This window comes from Chaetodon trifascialis, chromosome 1 (assembly GCF_039877785.1).
Source record: "Chaetodon trifascialis isolate fChaTrf1 chromosome 1, fChaTrf1.hap1, whole genome shotgun sequence".
Classification (NCBI taxonomy): domain Eukaryota; kingdom Metazoa; phylum Chordata; class Actinopteri; order Chaetodontiformes; family Chaetodontidae; genus Chaetodon; species Chaetodon trifascialis.
Window position 1 is genome coordinate 9,014,427 of NC_092056.1, and position 15,480 is coordinate 9,029,906.

Below are 15,480 nucleotides of genomic sequence, written 5' to 3' on the forward strand. Positions count from 1 at the left end.
CTTGCGCCACTGTGCCGCCCCCCTGACCAAACAATAAATATCAAAAAGAAAACTCTAATAAGCTGTATTGATTATCTGGCAGCAGAGGGCGCCCTGAGCCAAAATTGACCAGCATATTTGTAACCAGAACTAATATTCAAGCTTTTTCAAGCATTTCGTCTGATCTTATGTATGTAACTCAGGGCAGATCGGATGAGCAACATGTGTGTGTTCATGCCCCGGCCCTCTTCTGCACTATTTCAGGCACACAGCCTTTATATTTTCACTCTAGCACCGGATCTCCCTTCTTAAGCTCAGACTTAGCGCAGCTGATCCCAGAGACATAAAGGCACCATGCCCTCATCTCTTACCACTCAAAGGGATCAAAACCACCGGGATGCAAGATTAGCCATCACACCCACTGTCACCCCCCTGCAACACATCACCCATCCAACCCCCAACTCTAGGAATACACATACACATCCCATGCAGCCCCTGCACACACACATGTCAATCAAAAGCCTATTGTAAGGGCATCAACCCTTTGAACATAAGATACATGCCAAGTAGAGTCTCTCTCTTTCCTCTCATCCGCTCGCTGTCTCTTTCTTAATTCTCCACAGCTGAGGGGACACATGGCACTGATCCCTGGAGGAAGCCCAAGGTCAGACTCAGGGCACACACGTTAAGAGGGGAGGCCCGCTTCAGTATCCAGTATCATTCATTTAGTGTGATACTCGTCAGCAGTTCAACACATGGGGTGCTTCCTAAGGATGCAGACTTTTACTACTTGTTGCTCTCAATGCTGTTATTTCCAAACTATTTTAAAAGTTAATTCATTCTATGTCTACATGCTAAACAAACAAATTTTATTATTATTAGAATTAAATGTGTTTTAAGGTATGTTAAAATGGCGATAACTAAAAGGAAATAGACAATATGTTGGTATTTATGCAGTTTCAAATCTTCATAAGTGAGACGTTTGCTCCAGAAAACGTTTGAAATTCTTCACAGAGAAAAAAATACCAAAATGATGAATAGATCATCATACATTTATGCAATATTGTGTAAATAAGTGCAAATGGTGCATAAACCCAGCACCATGAGGATTTGCTGCATTTCTTTTTAATCATTTTACTAAAAAAAAAACAACAATAACTTTGAGGCCTGGACGTTTGATTGGACCAAACAAGCAGTATGAAGATGTCACTTTGGTGTCACATAAGTCATTTTGAATTTTAATAGGGCAGAGAGTGTTAAAATAACACTATTTCAAAGTATAACTGTAGCTAAAGGTACTCTTACAGTTAAAGTCAGTCTGCCACTGAATGTTATTCTAGTTAGAACCATTTAAGATATGAATACACCCTAATATCTGACCCTTTTAGAGCATTTGTTGCTCCAATTATTCTAATATTTCTTACGTAGTTCTTCATGCTCACTCACAAACATGCTGTGCAAATAGCAGTCAATAAACAAACCACAGGTATGAGCGACTTCTAACATGTTTATCTTTTCATTCTGTGTACTTTTCTTCTTCTTCCTGTACATTCTGTACTTCAATATGTGTCATATATCATCACTGTCAATATGCTTTTGGTTTTTTTTTTGTTTTTTTTGATAAATTTAAGGATTCAGTGTTCTCTAAAGGGCTGGGAAAATTCTTCTGCGTCTTAAGGTAAACATTTTAAAAACCGTTTGGATTATCTGAAAAATGCATCGTCACAAAGCTGCAAGCAAAGTTGTTTTTCTCTCTCAGCTCATGAAAAGTTGACTTGTGGTTGCTAAAGGACAGCGGCAATATTTCTCTGTGCATCTGACACTATTGCATGTCGGTCGATCCAGGAAGAAGTAAACCTCCCTGTTGTTCTTCCTGAGGCTTCTGTTGTTTTTTTTAATTAAAAGACTGTTTGAATTTCCCGGGGGGGTGGTAACATCAGTCTGTGAAATATCTTAACAACATACTGGATGGAAAGCTGTAGTATTCTGTACATTCATGTTCCCCAGAGGATGAATCCCACAGACTTTGGTGAAGCCGTGACTTGGGTGATCTCCTGACTTTTGATTTAGCACTGTCTCTGGGTTAAATTATTTCATCTTATACTTTGGTTTATGACCAAATGCCTGCAAGACGAATGCCATTCCCATCTGCATCAGCTGCACTTTGTGTTTAGGGCTGATTATCAAAGGTTTGCATGCTAACACTCAAAACCACATAATGAACATGGTGAACATTTTGCCTGCTAAATACCAACATGCTAGCATTACCATCGTGCGCATGTTAGCATGCTGATGTTAGCATTTAGCTCGTGTAGTCTACAGCTGCACAGTGCCACTAGCATGGCTGTAGACTAAACCAGGAAGAGTCTAAGCATGTAGAGTGTTGCATGTTGTACAAATTGTAGAACCCTCTGAGACAAAAAAAAAAAAGTGATCTGGGGGCTATACAATCATCTATTCTCTTACAGCATACACCTATGCTCTATTATTTTGTTTCACTCGCACAAGCATGTGTACACCTGCATTCCAGCCATACCACTGTAAGAATGAGGCAGTATTACAGCACTGGCACTCCTTCCCTTGGCTCCCTCCTCCTCCTCCTCCTCACTACAGGAAGTAATTGAACTTGAGCAAACATGTGCACGTACACACACACACACACATAAACTATCCAAACTAATCACAAAGACCATTACAGTGAGTGTTGTGCTGCAGTTCACACCAGCTTCAGCCTCTAGAGTGCAACACTAGCACATCAGTCAGATCGTCTCTTAATAAAGAAGCTGGCTCCTGTGGAAGTCTCCCAGCCAGCAGTTGTTACTGTCACTCATTATCATCACAGCCTCCCCCTGCACCCACGCACACACACACACACACACACACATGCGCGCGTGCACACACACACACACACGGGCAAGTTGGAGCCTGTGCAAACACCCACACATGACCCCAGTATGCATGCACACACACTCGCCCACTTTCAGACACACACACACACAAGAAAGCACACATGAGCCAAGGAGCATGGGCAGCAGGGTCACCCTAGCGCCATGCTTCATAAAGGGCGCCGTTACAATAGGTTTACTGTTACTCTGACTACTGCTGGGATACAATAAGCCTGAATGTGCTGGCCTGATGCGTCTCCATTCCTCTCCATTTTTCACTTGATGACAAGGAAGGCAGACTGAGACAGGACAGCATGTTATCAGAGGACGCCCCTGAAGGTGAGTCGGCTCATTGCAGGCTTAATGTATACCTCCATTTCTATGCATAGTAAATATGTAGCGCTGTGAGAGAGATATGTGGGGGAATAATTTATGGATTGCTGAATTTTGATGAGGCTCATACTCTTTAACAATCATGTCATGATATGCTTCAAACACTACTGTCAGATTCATTGAGAGAATTTCCCTCACAACGAACTGAAAGGCAACAGCTTTTAAATTTAGAGCATAGTCAGCTTGAAATGTGAGAAACAGCATGGTGCAACTGTGACACCTTATTACACCTTGAGCATCGAACCCGTTTGATCATATTCTCAGATGCGAAATCACCTAGAAAAAGGAGACGTTTCAAAAAATGGTGCTTGATTGCATCATGCTGAGATATTTCTTGAGAAATGTGGACAATAGCGGCAAGCAAGGAGAGATGTGAAGGAGGAGAGGAGAGGAGAGGAGAGGAGAGGAGAGGAGAGGAGAGGAGAGGAGAGGAGAGGAGAGGAGAGGAGAGGAGCAAATCACAGGTAGACTGGCAGACAGAAAACGAGAGGAATTAAGCCAAAGGAGGTATAAATGAAACAGCAATTTCACAGGCTGAACTTCAAGAAGGCTGCTGGGTAAAGTGGATCAAAATAACAGAGAGCAGAGGAGGGGGGTCTCGCTGAAAGAAGAAAGCAGGAGAAGAAGAGAGGGGAAAGAAAGATTAGTATAAGAGGAGTGGAGGTGGGGTTTGGTCTGGGGTGACAGATGGGGCTCACCCAGATCCAGAGGGGTGTGGTGACGAATTGTGAGATTCCTGTGAGTTGGGACAAGCAGGGATATTTGCACTGCAGCTGTCAATGGTTCAACACCTACGCAGCTCCACCCTCCTCCCCCTCATATCATACACACATACACACACATATACACACACACACACTGAGGCACAATCACAGACATATTTCATATCTTGCAACAGGCCCTGGTTGGTTTTATCTTGAATCTATCACTGAGTTTCAAAGATTCTTGTGAGACTAAAGACAATGATTCATGCTCTCGTGTTGTTAAAGATTAACATATGTTCTATTATGGTGTCTGGGTAATAGAGGCATACAGGCTGTATTTGCTTATGGCGTGGCCTGTCTGTATTTTATTATTCCTCTTCTGGCACAGTTCAGTGATTAAGCAAGTGTAGTTTAGGTTCCTATTACATTGATGCAGTAGTGTACTGAGGGTATAAACAGTAGCTAGTAATGTTAGTACCACAACAATATTAAATAAATTTCTAACAATTTCTAATAAAATCTAAGTAAATTTCTTTTCAATAGCACTTAAGATACCATTTAATAGAACAAAAACTATTTATCTGTCTATTTCACGTGTACATTAGTGGAAAACTACAGTAAAAGTACTGATACAACCATGTAAAATTCCTACATTCAAACTTCTACTTAGATCAAAATACAGAAGTATTTGCAAATGTACTGAAGTCATTCTACATAACTCGGCCTATTATTCATTTTATCTCTTTTTTGTTCGACCATTTCCTTTGGGAAAATGTTCCTTCTTTTAAAAACAGTTCTGGATGTGATTAAAGGTTGTGTCAAACTTGTTTCATAATGACACAATTAAGGTTGGGAAACCGGCGAGTGTCGTGGTCAGCATGTCGGCACGCGGCTTCGATTTCCCCTCGCGCACGCCTCGCTTTCTCACCTGGACGGAAGTGAACATAAAAGGCAGCGCAGGTAAAGGCAGCCTCTGACCTCCTCCTCTTCCTCCTCCTCCTCCTCCACGCAGGTATTGCGGCAGGGGAGCGCTCCGCTCCGTAGTCTGCTCTCGGCTGGGGACAGGAGGCATGACGCTGGATATGTTTGACTCCTGTAAATATGAGACAACTTGAAATATTCTTCTTCTGTTTCCTCACAACCAGTAACCTCACGGACTAATGGGGCTGATACTGCTGAGCCTGGTTCTTCGGTACTGGATCAACACCGTGGAGGGTGAGCGGGACTGCTGTGCGGCGGAAAATCAAGGGCAACACGTTCATAATGTGCAAACAAAGAGTAACAGTTACTCAAGAGTTACCTCAAATGCTAACATGTTTTATTATGAAAAGCCTCTTTATTATTTTTAACTGCACTTTATTGTAATAGCTAAAATGGTTATACTTATTAACACTGCATTACATCTTCTTCTTCTTCTTTTATTATTATTATTATTATTATTATTATTATTATTATTATTATTATTATTATTATTATTATTATTATTATTACTATTATTTTAGCAGATCCATAAACTCAACACACTTTTTAAAATTCAGATCTCTTCCCCTGGAGAGACCTGTCGTTGTTGCAGGAAACCCTGGTGGATGTTGACATGCTGACTCTAACTGTGTTCATGTATACTGCAGGATCATGTTCAGCCGGCAGCGCTGTGACTTGTGACGACTGTCTAAAGCTCAGTTCTCACTGTGCCTGGTGCACACAGGAGGTAGGCAGCCATGGTTTGCACGTATGAAAGCGCAACATGTACTCAGGTGACCAGAATACATTCAGATATGTAGGACTTTTGTGCACGGGTGAGCTAAATGGTATTGCTTGTTTGGATGTTTGGCACCTGTTGTTGATGATAGTAACAATATTTTACGGGATGCTATAAAACAGTGTCAATGATCTATCTAACAGCACATGTGACTTTCTCCTTCGTCTCTCAGAATTTTACAGACTGGTTTTCAGTCAGCGAGAGATGTGACACACTGGATATTTTACTAGAAAAGGGATGTGCCAGGGGCCAGCTGGAGTTCCCTGTCTCCAAAGGTCAAATCCTGCAGGATCGCCCACTCGGGAAGAAGACTGGCAATGTCAACAGCACTCAGATCTCCCCACAGAAAATGGCACTCAAGCTGCGACCTGGTACACAACCCAGCACATTTTGTTTTGATGATTTGCCTCCAGGAGTGGTTTCCTTGCTCTCAGACGCAAATAAGGTGTTGATCTTGTCTCTGCACAGGCAGTCAGGTGACTTTCCAGGTCAAGATTCAACACACAGAGGACTACCCTGTGGACATCTACTACCTCATGGACCTGTCAGCATCCATGTTTGACGATCTGAAGATGATCAAAGACCTGGGCTCTACTCTGTCTAGAGAGATGGCCAACCTCACCAGTAAATTTCGAATGGGCTTTGGCTCTTTTGTGGAGAAACCCGTCCTGCCCTTCATCAAGATCACAGAAGAAGAGCTGGCCAACCCCTGCAGGTTTGCAATTAATATGAAATCATGACCACAGACCTCTATAACATCCTCTTCTCTGATGTATGTGTGAGGTTGCAGATTCCAGCAGTGTCATTTAGTATCTCAGAGAATCTTATTTTGCAAATCTTTGTCCTCTGTGTTGCAGCGGTATAGGCATAACCTGCCTGCCGACTTTTGGATATAAGCATGTCTTGTCTCTGACGAGCAGAACTGACAAGTTCAATGAGATAATCAGCGTGCAGCGTGTCTCTGCAAACGTTGACGTGCCAGAGTGTGGCTTTGATGCCGTCATGCAGGCAGCAGTTTGTGGGGTAAGGTTTTGTTTTTAAAATTTCTGAGAGGTATGAACTCAGATGCTCTGAGCCTTGTCAACTTCATTATTTGATTCGTCAGTTTGGTCTCCTGATAGGACAAGATAGGCTGGAGGAATGACTCAATGCGTTTGCTAGTGTTTGTCAGTGACGCTGACTCACACTTTGGGATGGACAGTAAGATGGCCGGCATTGTGACTCCCAACGACGGCCAGTGTCACCTGGATGTCAACAACGAATACTCCATGTCCACAGTGCAGGTATGTCCTTTTTTACTTTATGCTTTGCATGACACATAGTTATGATTTTTTTTGTTATTTTCCTCATTTAAACTCATTCTGTGACCTCAGTTTCATGACCTTCATTTTGAGGTCAGCTGTGATGACTCATGGCTGCCTTGCAGGACATTCACAACTGACATTGCCCCATTTCTTTTCCAGGAGTATCCAACTCTTGGTCAGCTGATTGATAAGTTAGTGGAGAACAATATCTTACTGATATTTGCCGTGACAGAAGAACAGAAACACAACTATAAGGTAACGGCTTATTTCCTTAAATGTTTTAATTTCTTGTCCGTAGAGCTGGTCCAAACTAGAGAACTGAAAAATGGAAGCATGCATGTGAGCACGGTGTTTACTGAGTTTTGCATGTTTATTCATGGAGCTGCATTCTCATTGAACCTGTTAGAACTAGCCCTCTTCTCTTCCCCACTCTGTCACGTACCTTTGTTTTTGCCGTCTGGACCGAGAGCCAAGTCTGCCCGCATTTGTAAAAGTGAATTTGCCGTCTATCTGGTTTCTTTTTCCTCACAGAACTATGCAAATCTCATACCTGGCGCCACAGTTGGAGTCCTGGCGACAGATTCACGGAACATCCTGGAACTCATTGTAACAGCGTACAAAGTAAATAAACAGTCTTGGTGATCTGGATGTGCGGGTAGGCTCTGTGTGTGCGGGCACTGGTCACGAGAAACAAGACAAAGAACACCTGCCATTGTAAAAGCAGTAAAACTGTGTCAGATTTGGTTTAATTGAGTTATTTGACATCGAAATGTTTTCCGTTTGAGTTTTACAGGAAAGACATCTGAACATAAAGCAACATTAATGAATGAATCCTTGGACATTTTCTTTCTTACATCGCAGATAGGCAGAGACACCAGCAGACGGTATCTCTGCCTGCTCTGCTTTTCCTCTTTCATTCTTTCTTCTATCACGTTTTTCTCTCTACCACCCGGTGCTTTGCATCAGCATGTTTGACAGCAAGTCTCTGCTTGTCTCAGCTGTTTGATCTCCTCGCCCCTCTGACTCTGACTTGCTCTTTCTTCCCCACTCTCTCTATCTTTCTCTGTCTGTCTACCTCATCGCAGCCCTTTTGTAAATCCCCCCTGGCGGCACTGAGTGGTGGCGAGTCCTCTAATTACTTTGTCAGTTACCCCGCCGGCACCCACTTTTAGTCTCTGCCACCTTAACCAGACTGAAGAGAGAAATCATTGTTATAGCACTGATTGTAGATAGTTGTGGTTGTTAAGGGAAATAAAAAACAAGCTGAAGCATATTTATTGATAGAAGACAGATGATTGCCCTTTATACTAAGCTGCAATTTTGGATCAATGTTTGTTGCTTTATCAGATATTTTAGCCACCCTACTTCAAATGCTCTGCAACATATTTACTGAATAACAACTAAGTCTTTTGAATGTGTTTTACCTACTTTACTTTAATCCGTCTTCAAATTGGGTGTATACCATAAACATCCCCCACTTTTCTCCTCCGAACACACTGAAGGCACAGTACAATTACAGGCCTACAGGAAACACACAATTAACCCTCTGTTAGCACCCAGACAGTCCGTCAGAGAGTTCATTAGTCAGTCAAACACAGTCTTTCCTCCAGCTGAGGTTAGCTGTCACTCTTTCCTCAGGTGCTTTTGTACAGCCCGGCACACCTGGGACCATGACTCACCCAGAAAGAGAGAACTAGATTGGAGGTTTCAAACAGTCTGTGCACGCTATAGGTCAGCGTAGGGTGAAAGTGTAATTCCACTTAAAGCCCTGGAAATCCCTTGTCATGATAATAGACGACAGTATATTTATTTGATAGTCGTGTCTTGGTGATTTTTGCTATTTTGCAGAGGAAGACCAGGTCTGTGCTGTTGCATTTCCATAAAAAGTGCTGATATATTTATGTACTGTCTTTCAGGAACTGCGTTCAGAAGTAGAGCTGGAGGTCCTTGGAGACACAGAAGAGCTCCAAATGTCCTTTACAGCCATTTGTCCAAACGGGACTGTGCTCCCTGATCTGAAACGCTGCACCAACATCAAACCTGGAGAGACGGTCAGTTGTTTGGCTCTAAACTGCTACATCTCTGTATTTGCATAGCACCTTTCATACAGGCTAGTGCACTTCAAAATGCTACACAAGCGCCTGACAAACTAGACGGTAGAAAGATATGAACAGTAAAAAAGATAAAAAAGGAGATATAGGTTTTAAGGCGAAAAAGGTAGATTTTAAGGTTATGTTAAAAGATGTCAGCACTTTTTCCTCCTCAGTCAAAAGCTGCTGCTCCAAAGGTTTTTGTCCTTCTCAGATGAACTAAAAGTTTCATGGCAGACGAATTCATGGTTCATGCATCAAAGGTATTTCAGAAAAGACTTGCAAGAGCATGTGCTGATTTGTGGATGAGTAAAAGAATCTTTAACTTAATACAAACCTTAAAGGCGACCGACAAAAAGACTTTAAAATAACTGTAATGTACGATCTCCTTCTGATCCTCACCTGGCAGAGGACTGAATCTAATAGCGACTTATTAAGGACTCGCTTCGGTCGACCAGATATAACTGCATTACAGTGGTCAAACCCGCTGGTCAGCGCTTCTGAGAGAGAGAAATGGTCATAATTTAGTTGCGTTTTACTGATAAAAAAAGCAAATTTGATGACATTCACTACATACTGTAAGCCTTAGAGTAAAGAGTAAATACTGCATTTGTTGGGGACTATTTTCTGAGGTGGATTAATACCCTTTGGTGCTATCATAGTTATGGCAGCAGGATGGTGTATGTCAGATTGAGTAAAAGCAAACTACAGTGCCCATGTCCTTCTTAACAGTGTGGTTCACTGATTGTGTTTTTAATAGATTCTGGAGCTCTGCAGCTCAGAGGACGAATCAGTTTTGATCTTTTTAAAGGACGTCTACTTTGCTCCTCAGGTAGTGTTCAACGTGTCTGTGGCGCTCCCAGGATGCCTGTCAGGAGTTCAGCACTTCTCCCTCAAACCGGTGGGGTTACAGGACAGTCTGGAGGTGGAACTGGAGTCTCTTTGCTCGTGTGACTGCCGGCAGCCTCCTGAAGCAAACAGCAGTCAGTGCATCGAGGGCCAGGGGGCTTTCCAGTGTGGCGTGTGCGTGTGCAAGCAGGGGTTCCTGGGAGCACAGTGCGAATGCAATGAGGAAAGCACTTTGTTGAGTAACTGCCTCGCAAACAACAAGTCTGAGATATGCAGTGGTCAGGGGCAGTGCTACTGTGGGCAGTGTGTGTGTCATGCATCCAGTTTTGGACTCATCTATGGACCTTACTGCGAGTGTGACAATTACTCCTGTGTTCGCTTCCGTGGGGAGCTCTGCGGAGGTGAGCGATTACATATGAATGTCATAAATATTCATGTGTTTTTGTGTTGAACTCGTTGCTTTACTGACTCTGTGTTTGCAGGCCACGGAGTGTGTGACTGCGGGGAGTGTCACTGCGAAAGCGGCTGGACGGGGGAGTATTGTAACTGTAGCACCAGCACGGAGGCGTGCATGTCGGAGGATGGCGCTATCTGCAGCGGCCGGGGGAAATGTGAGTGCGGCCAGTGTGTCTGCTCCGTACCTGGAGCATCCGGGGACAAGTGTGAGAAGTGCGCTACATGTGGAAATGCCTGTAGCTCTGCAAGGTGAGATCACATTCATGCCCTTGAATGAGGATGTGATATAGAGGTTTTTGTCGGCTTTACCCCTGCAACTGTTGTTTCTTTACCTGAAAGATATAAGATGTTGCCTCCTTACGCCACATGATCTGCCTGTTCTTTTGAGTACAGCCATATCAGGTTCTGGTCCCCTTGTTCACATGTGTCTACACCTTCCATGTGACATCAAAAGACAACTAATGTCCCCAACACAGCGCTCAGAGATTTCCTTTCTCCATTGTAAAGCAGCTGTCAGGGGTAGAGCCATTTGATACCACTGTTATAGCAGAGACGGTGATAGAGAGTGACTGAAGCCTTGGGAAAACCGTGATAAGTGACCAACACTGTGATTTCTTTGTACTCACTGTGTCGGTGATTGAAGCCTCATTAAACTTTAGCTTACCAAGAGGTACTATACCGTCTCTGAGGAAAACCTGAGCTTTTGTTTTTCCACTTGTTTTAACACCAGGACCTGTGTAGAGTGCCATCTGGAAGATAAGGATGATGCCGAGCTGTGTGATCAAAAGTGCAGCCTCCCTAAAATTTCCATCAACACAACAGCAGGTAAAGAACTGCCCAGTCGACCTGTACTAGCACTGCTTTAAATGATATGATGCACGCCCTGAGAAATGACTAAATATAGAGTTTTTGCTTCTGTCCTGCACTAATCTGAAACTTATGTCAGATGTAGAGCTGGATATAATGATTGAAATCATTATCAAAACATTGTCTCCCATTTCTTGTAAGCACGTGTCAAAATTTTCAGCTTTAGAATTGATGTAGTTGAATATAACGCATCAACCATTAGATGATGCAGGCTTTCAAATCAAAGGACAAAAGCGCTTTTTTCTGCATTCACCCCTTCACACACATGTTCGTATGGCAGCAAAGCCACCTGTTCATTATGAGTGCTACCCATTCACACACACACACACACACACACACACACACACACACTGATAGCATAGCACGTTGGGCGATTTGGGGTTCAGTGTCTTGCCCAGTCTACTTTGATATGTAGACTGCTGTGGTGAGACTGAAGTGGGCAACCGCTCTACCTCCTCCTACAGCCGCCCCAAATACTGGCCATCTTGCTTGTTCTAGCCCGTTAACAAAAAAGAGCAGGCAGTTGATATTCCAGCATGCCATATGCATTTAGATTGATCTTATGCCTTGCAGCGTGTTACAGTTCATATCAGCAGTGTGAAAATCAACTGGCTGACACATGAAACTTGCTTCAGCCAGCCCGTGTATCACAGGGAATATTTTGTTGCCTTCGTGTAATGTCTAATGCAGTGTTGGGCGGGCGCTGTTTTTAAAGTTCTGGTGGGAATCCTCAAAATTTGAAACTTAAGAAATACCGTCCATGTTTGCTTATTTCTTGTTATCCGGGTTTGTTTTTTTGATAACACACAGTAGCTAAGGAATGCGTGGCTTTTTGGCAGCCACACCTGGATGTCAGGGATTCTTGGGAGAGATTAACAAGGGAAGAATTTTAAAAACAGTCCTTGACATGATATAACATTGGCAGCAGAAGAGGTGACTAAATCTTCTCTCTGAAGGAACACCAAACAGGATATCTGGCAGGTTTCAAGTCTGTGCAAGCTGGTATTTAGACTCCACTGGCATGAAATGAAATCAGTGGGTACCTTGAAGGAAATAACTTGTGATATGAATTGAGATGATTTGAAAAATAAGCACTATGCAAGGATAGAAAGACAGCTTTTACAGGACGTGCGCTGACATTAACACTTTAAATCTACCATAAGCCCATGTACACTGACCTCTCAGCATGACCTCTTACATGTGCTGTAAATGCCTGTTGTTGCTGGAGTTTACCCTCTCAGCTCAGTGTTTTTGATAGTTATATCATCATATGGCCATGCTAAGTTCCCCCATGGGTCAGAGATTTGGAGGAATGCTGACCTGCATTGACTCCGGTGTCTCTCTGAACAGCACCATCCATGTCCTTTCAGGCAGCAGTGGACAATGGGGAACATATTATTTACCTTGTCGTACAGGCAGTGCTATTGTAGCGCATGTGAATAACCAACAGACCTTGTCTTCCTTTGTAGAAGACATTATTTTAAACCCACTGCACTTGTGCAAGCTGAGAGGTATATCTGATTATCGCAGAGGATTTTCAGGCTTCAGATGTGAAATACAATGGCGTGGTCCGCACACACACATGCACACACACCAGATTGTAGCCTTTGATATGGAAATCACACTGACAGCACAACAGAGGCGAGTATATCCTTTTACATCCTCTGCACAAAGTCGAAAGGGAAGATGATATACGGTGGATTCATGCCTTCCTTATGGATATGCATGTTCTCATTTCCTCTCAGATTATGACAAGGGCCCATCTTTGCAATGCACGCTGATGACAGAGAATGAGTGCTGGATCTCGTTTAATGTGATAGGAGATGAGACAGGGACCACTGCCTACAATCTCCAGATGTATGGTAAGTTTTACAACAACGTAGAAAACAGACAAAACAAGACAAAAGTTTGGTGTGAGGCTCATCTCATCCTCTGTCCTGTCCCAGGTTGCCCGGAGCCTCCCAACATCCCCATGATTATTCTGGGGGTCTCCCTATCCATCGTCTGCATCGGCCTGATCCTGCTGGGTGTGTGGAAGGTGCTGGTGTCGGTCCATGACCGTAAAGAGGTGGCCAAGTTTGAGGCTGAGAGGTCAAAGGCGAAATGGCAGTCGGTAAGAGCTTGATGTCGTTGAGGCAGGCAGTATTCTTTATGTTTTTTTATTGTCAAGTAATCCCATGAAAACTGCAAAGCCAACAATGAATTGATCCCACTGACAAGTTTTATCTGTGTGATCAGAAGACCTCTACTGTTGTCTGGAAAGAAAATGACAACGAAATTAAATGAAGAGAGGAAAAAACAATTAGTCATTTAATAGCTTCTTAATTCCATTTGGGGGATAATCATGCTCTAAACTTTGGAAATACAGTTCCCACAATGCTTTCGGTGTTCTAATCAGGAAGTTATCATGGAGTCAGTTAGTTAGCTGCAGGTTACGACTTGAGTCTGTTGGCATCAAAAGCATGCTGAGTTGTCTATTAACAGATCCTGTTTGCACTGTATCTATGTGTGCACAGACAACTCTCACTGGGTTACTTTGATCCCGAAGAAAACTTAAAAATATGGTGGATCTGGTAGATGCTCACATTTTAAACCATTGACTGTTGGTGTTGTTCTTTTCGTGGTCATTGTTGATAATAACAAAAATATGGAATATCCAAGTCATAATGTGATGGTGACAATATTTTAAAGATCTGTTGGTCACGTGCTTTTCTTTGTCTCTCCTCAGGGGACCAACCCTCTGTTCAGAAGCTCCACGTCTACGTTCAAAAATGTAACTTATAAGAACACAGAGAAAGAAAAGATTATCACACACAATCACTACTGATGATAAACTGGCAATGCAAAGCAACATCTGAATGCACTTAAGCGTGTGTGTTCGTATGTGTGTGTGTGTGTGTGTGTGTGTGTGTGTGTGTGTGCGTGTGCGTGCGTGAGACAAAGAGCAAGAGATGGAGAGACAAAATTTTGTACTAGAATTTGTTTTTGTACGAATCTCCGTGTTGATTCGGAGATGTTGTGACACAGTAGACGACACTGTGAACGGACGAACGCCACATGATGAATCTGACACTGTAAAGGTGCGCTGCCGATGTACTGTTCAACACTGCACTTTCCTGCTGCACGACCCAAAAAACTTAACCACACTTTTCTCTACTGTAACATGCAGCTTGGAAAGGAGGAGTCTACACTACGAGTGGTCTACTACTGAAAAAAGATCTGTTTTATTCTACTGAATGTAAATATGTAGACGGATGATTATGATGTTTTGTTTTGTTTTGTTTTTAAAAAAACTGTGTTTGTCGTTTGATTGTAAAGCAAGGCTGAGCCTTCGATGTTGATGATGAGTTTTTGGTGGCGTGGAGCAAAAATAAAGTTGAATTTGGAGATATTGTGCAATGGAACTTTTAGCATTTAAGGTTAGTTGTATGTTATGACAAACCCCCAGGCAGATATTGATTAGACTGATTGGATTTGGTGCTAAGAAACCCAATTTAAAGTTAATTTGTTTACAGTAGGACAGTGAGCTCTTCCATTTCCTCTATTCTCCCTTTCCAGGGCAGTGATGGAAAAGTAAAGCACATCACCACTTTCAGATCCTTATATTGTACTTAAATGTTTCCATTTTCCCAGCTCCACTCAGTGCTACATTACCAACCACATGAATGCCCCAGTGCCCTGAAAGCCACTGAAAGGGATCCATGCTAAATCTTGTTCTAACACCTTCATTATTTTACCTTCTATTGTGCTCTCATGGTGCATTTTCCCTCAATAAAGTTGTGTTTCATCAAAAACCACAAGCAGAAAATATGCGGTCAGATTGGAGGAGAGGAACAGGAAGTGATGGTAAAATTTTCCGTCTATTTATCCATACACGTATAAGTACAGTATTTCAGCTAACTGCACTTCAGTATTTCCATTTTCTGCTACTTCACACTTCTACTCCACTACAAGTAAGAGCCAAAAATTGTACTTTTAACTGCGCTACATTTATACATACATACATAAGTTACTGTGCAATATCAGTTGAATAATACAAATATATCATCAAATAAAATATGATGTATAATGATGGGTTAAGAGACAGAGAAATTCAATTAGCCCCCCCTCTACCACCTGCACATATCAATGCATCAATGATTATAATCCATTATTATAATACTATTACAACTATAACACATATTACCCATTCTG

The 15,480-nt window shown here is 42.6% G+C and overlaps 1 protein-coding gene across 1 annotated transcript; it reads left to right on the forward strand.

Moving 5' to 3' along the window:
- The first annotated feature begins 5,023 nt into the window (after positions 1–5,023).
- Positions 5,024–14,706, forward strand: itgb6 (integrin, beta 6). Its single transcript, XM_070968942.1, has 15 exons — positions 5,024–5,176; positions 5,590–5,669; positions 5,893–6,091; positions 6,189–6,435; positions 6,578–6,743; positions 6,842–7,003; positions 7,184–7,279; positions 7,556–7,645; positions 8,941–9,075; positions 9,947–10,364; positions 10,446–10,668; positions 11,150–11,244; positions 13,032–13,148; positions 13,233–13,399; positions 14,015–14,706. The coding sequence occupies exons 1-15, from the start codon at positions 5,122–5,124 to the stop codon at positions 14,111–14,113; spliced, it is 2,349 nt and encodes a 782-aa protein (XP_070825043.1). The 5' UTR covers positions 5,024–5,121; the 3' UTR covers positions 14,114–14,706.
- Positions 14,707–15,480: the final 774 nt, after the last annotated feature.

What these genes read in the sequence shown, in the direction of transcription:
- itgb6 (XM_070968942.1), top strand. Translation starts at nt 5,122, where the DNA reads ATGGGGCTGATACTGCTGAGCCTGGTTCTTCGGTACTGGATCAACACC. An exon ending in ACATCAAACCTGGAGAGACG is followed by an intron (nt 9,076 to 9,946) that starts GTCAGTTGTTTG and finishes TTTGCTCCTCAG; the next exon opens with GTAGTGTTCAACGTGTCTGT. An exon ending in CAAAGGCGAAATGGCAGTCG is followed by an intron (nt 13,400 to 14,014) that starts GTAAGAGCTTGA and finishes GTCTCTCCTCAG; the next exon opens with GGGACCAACCCTCTGTTCAG.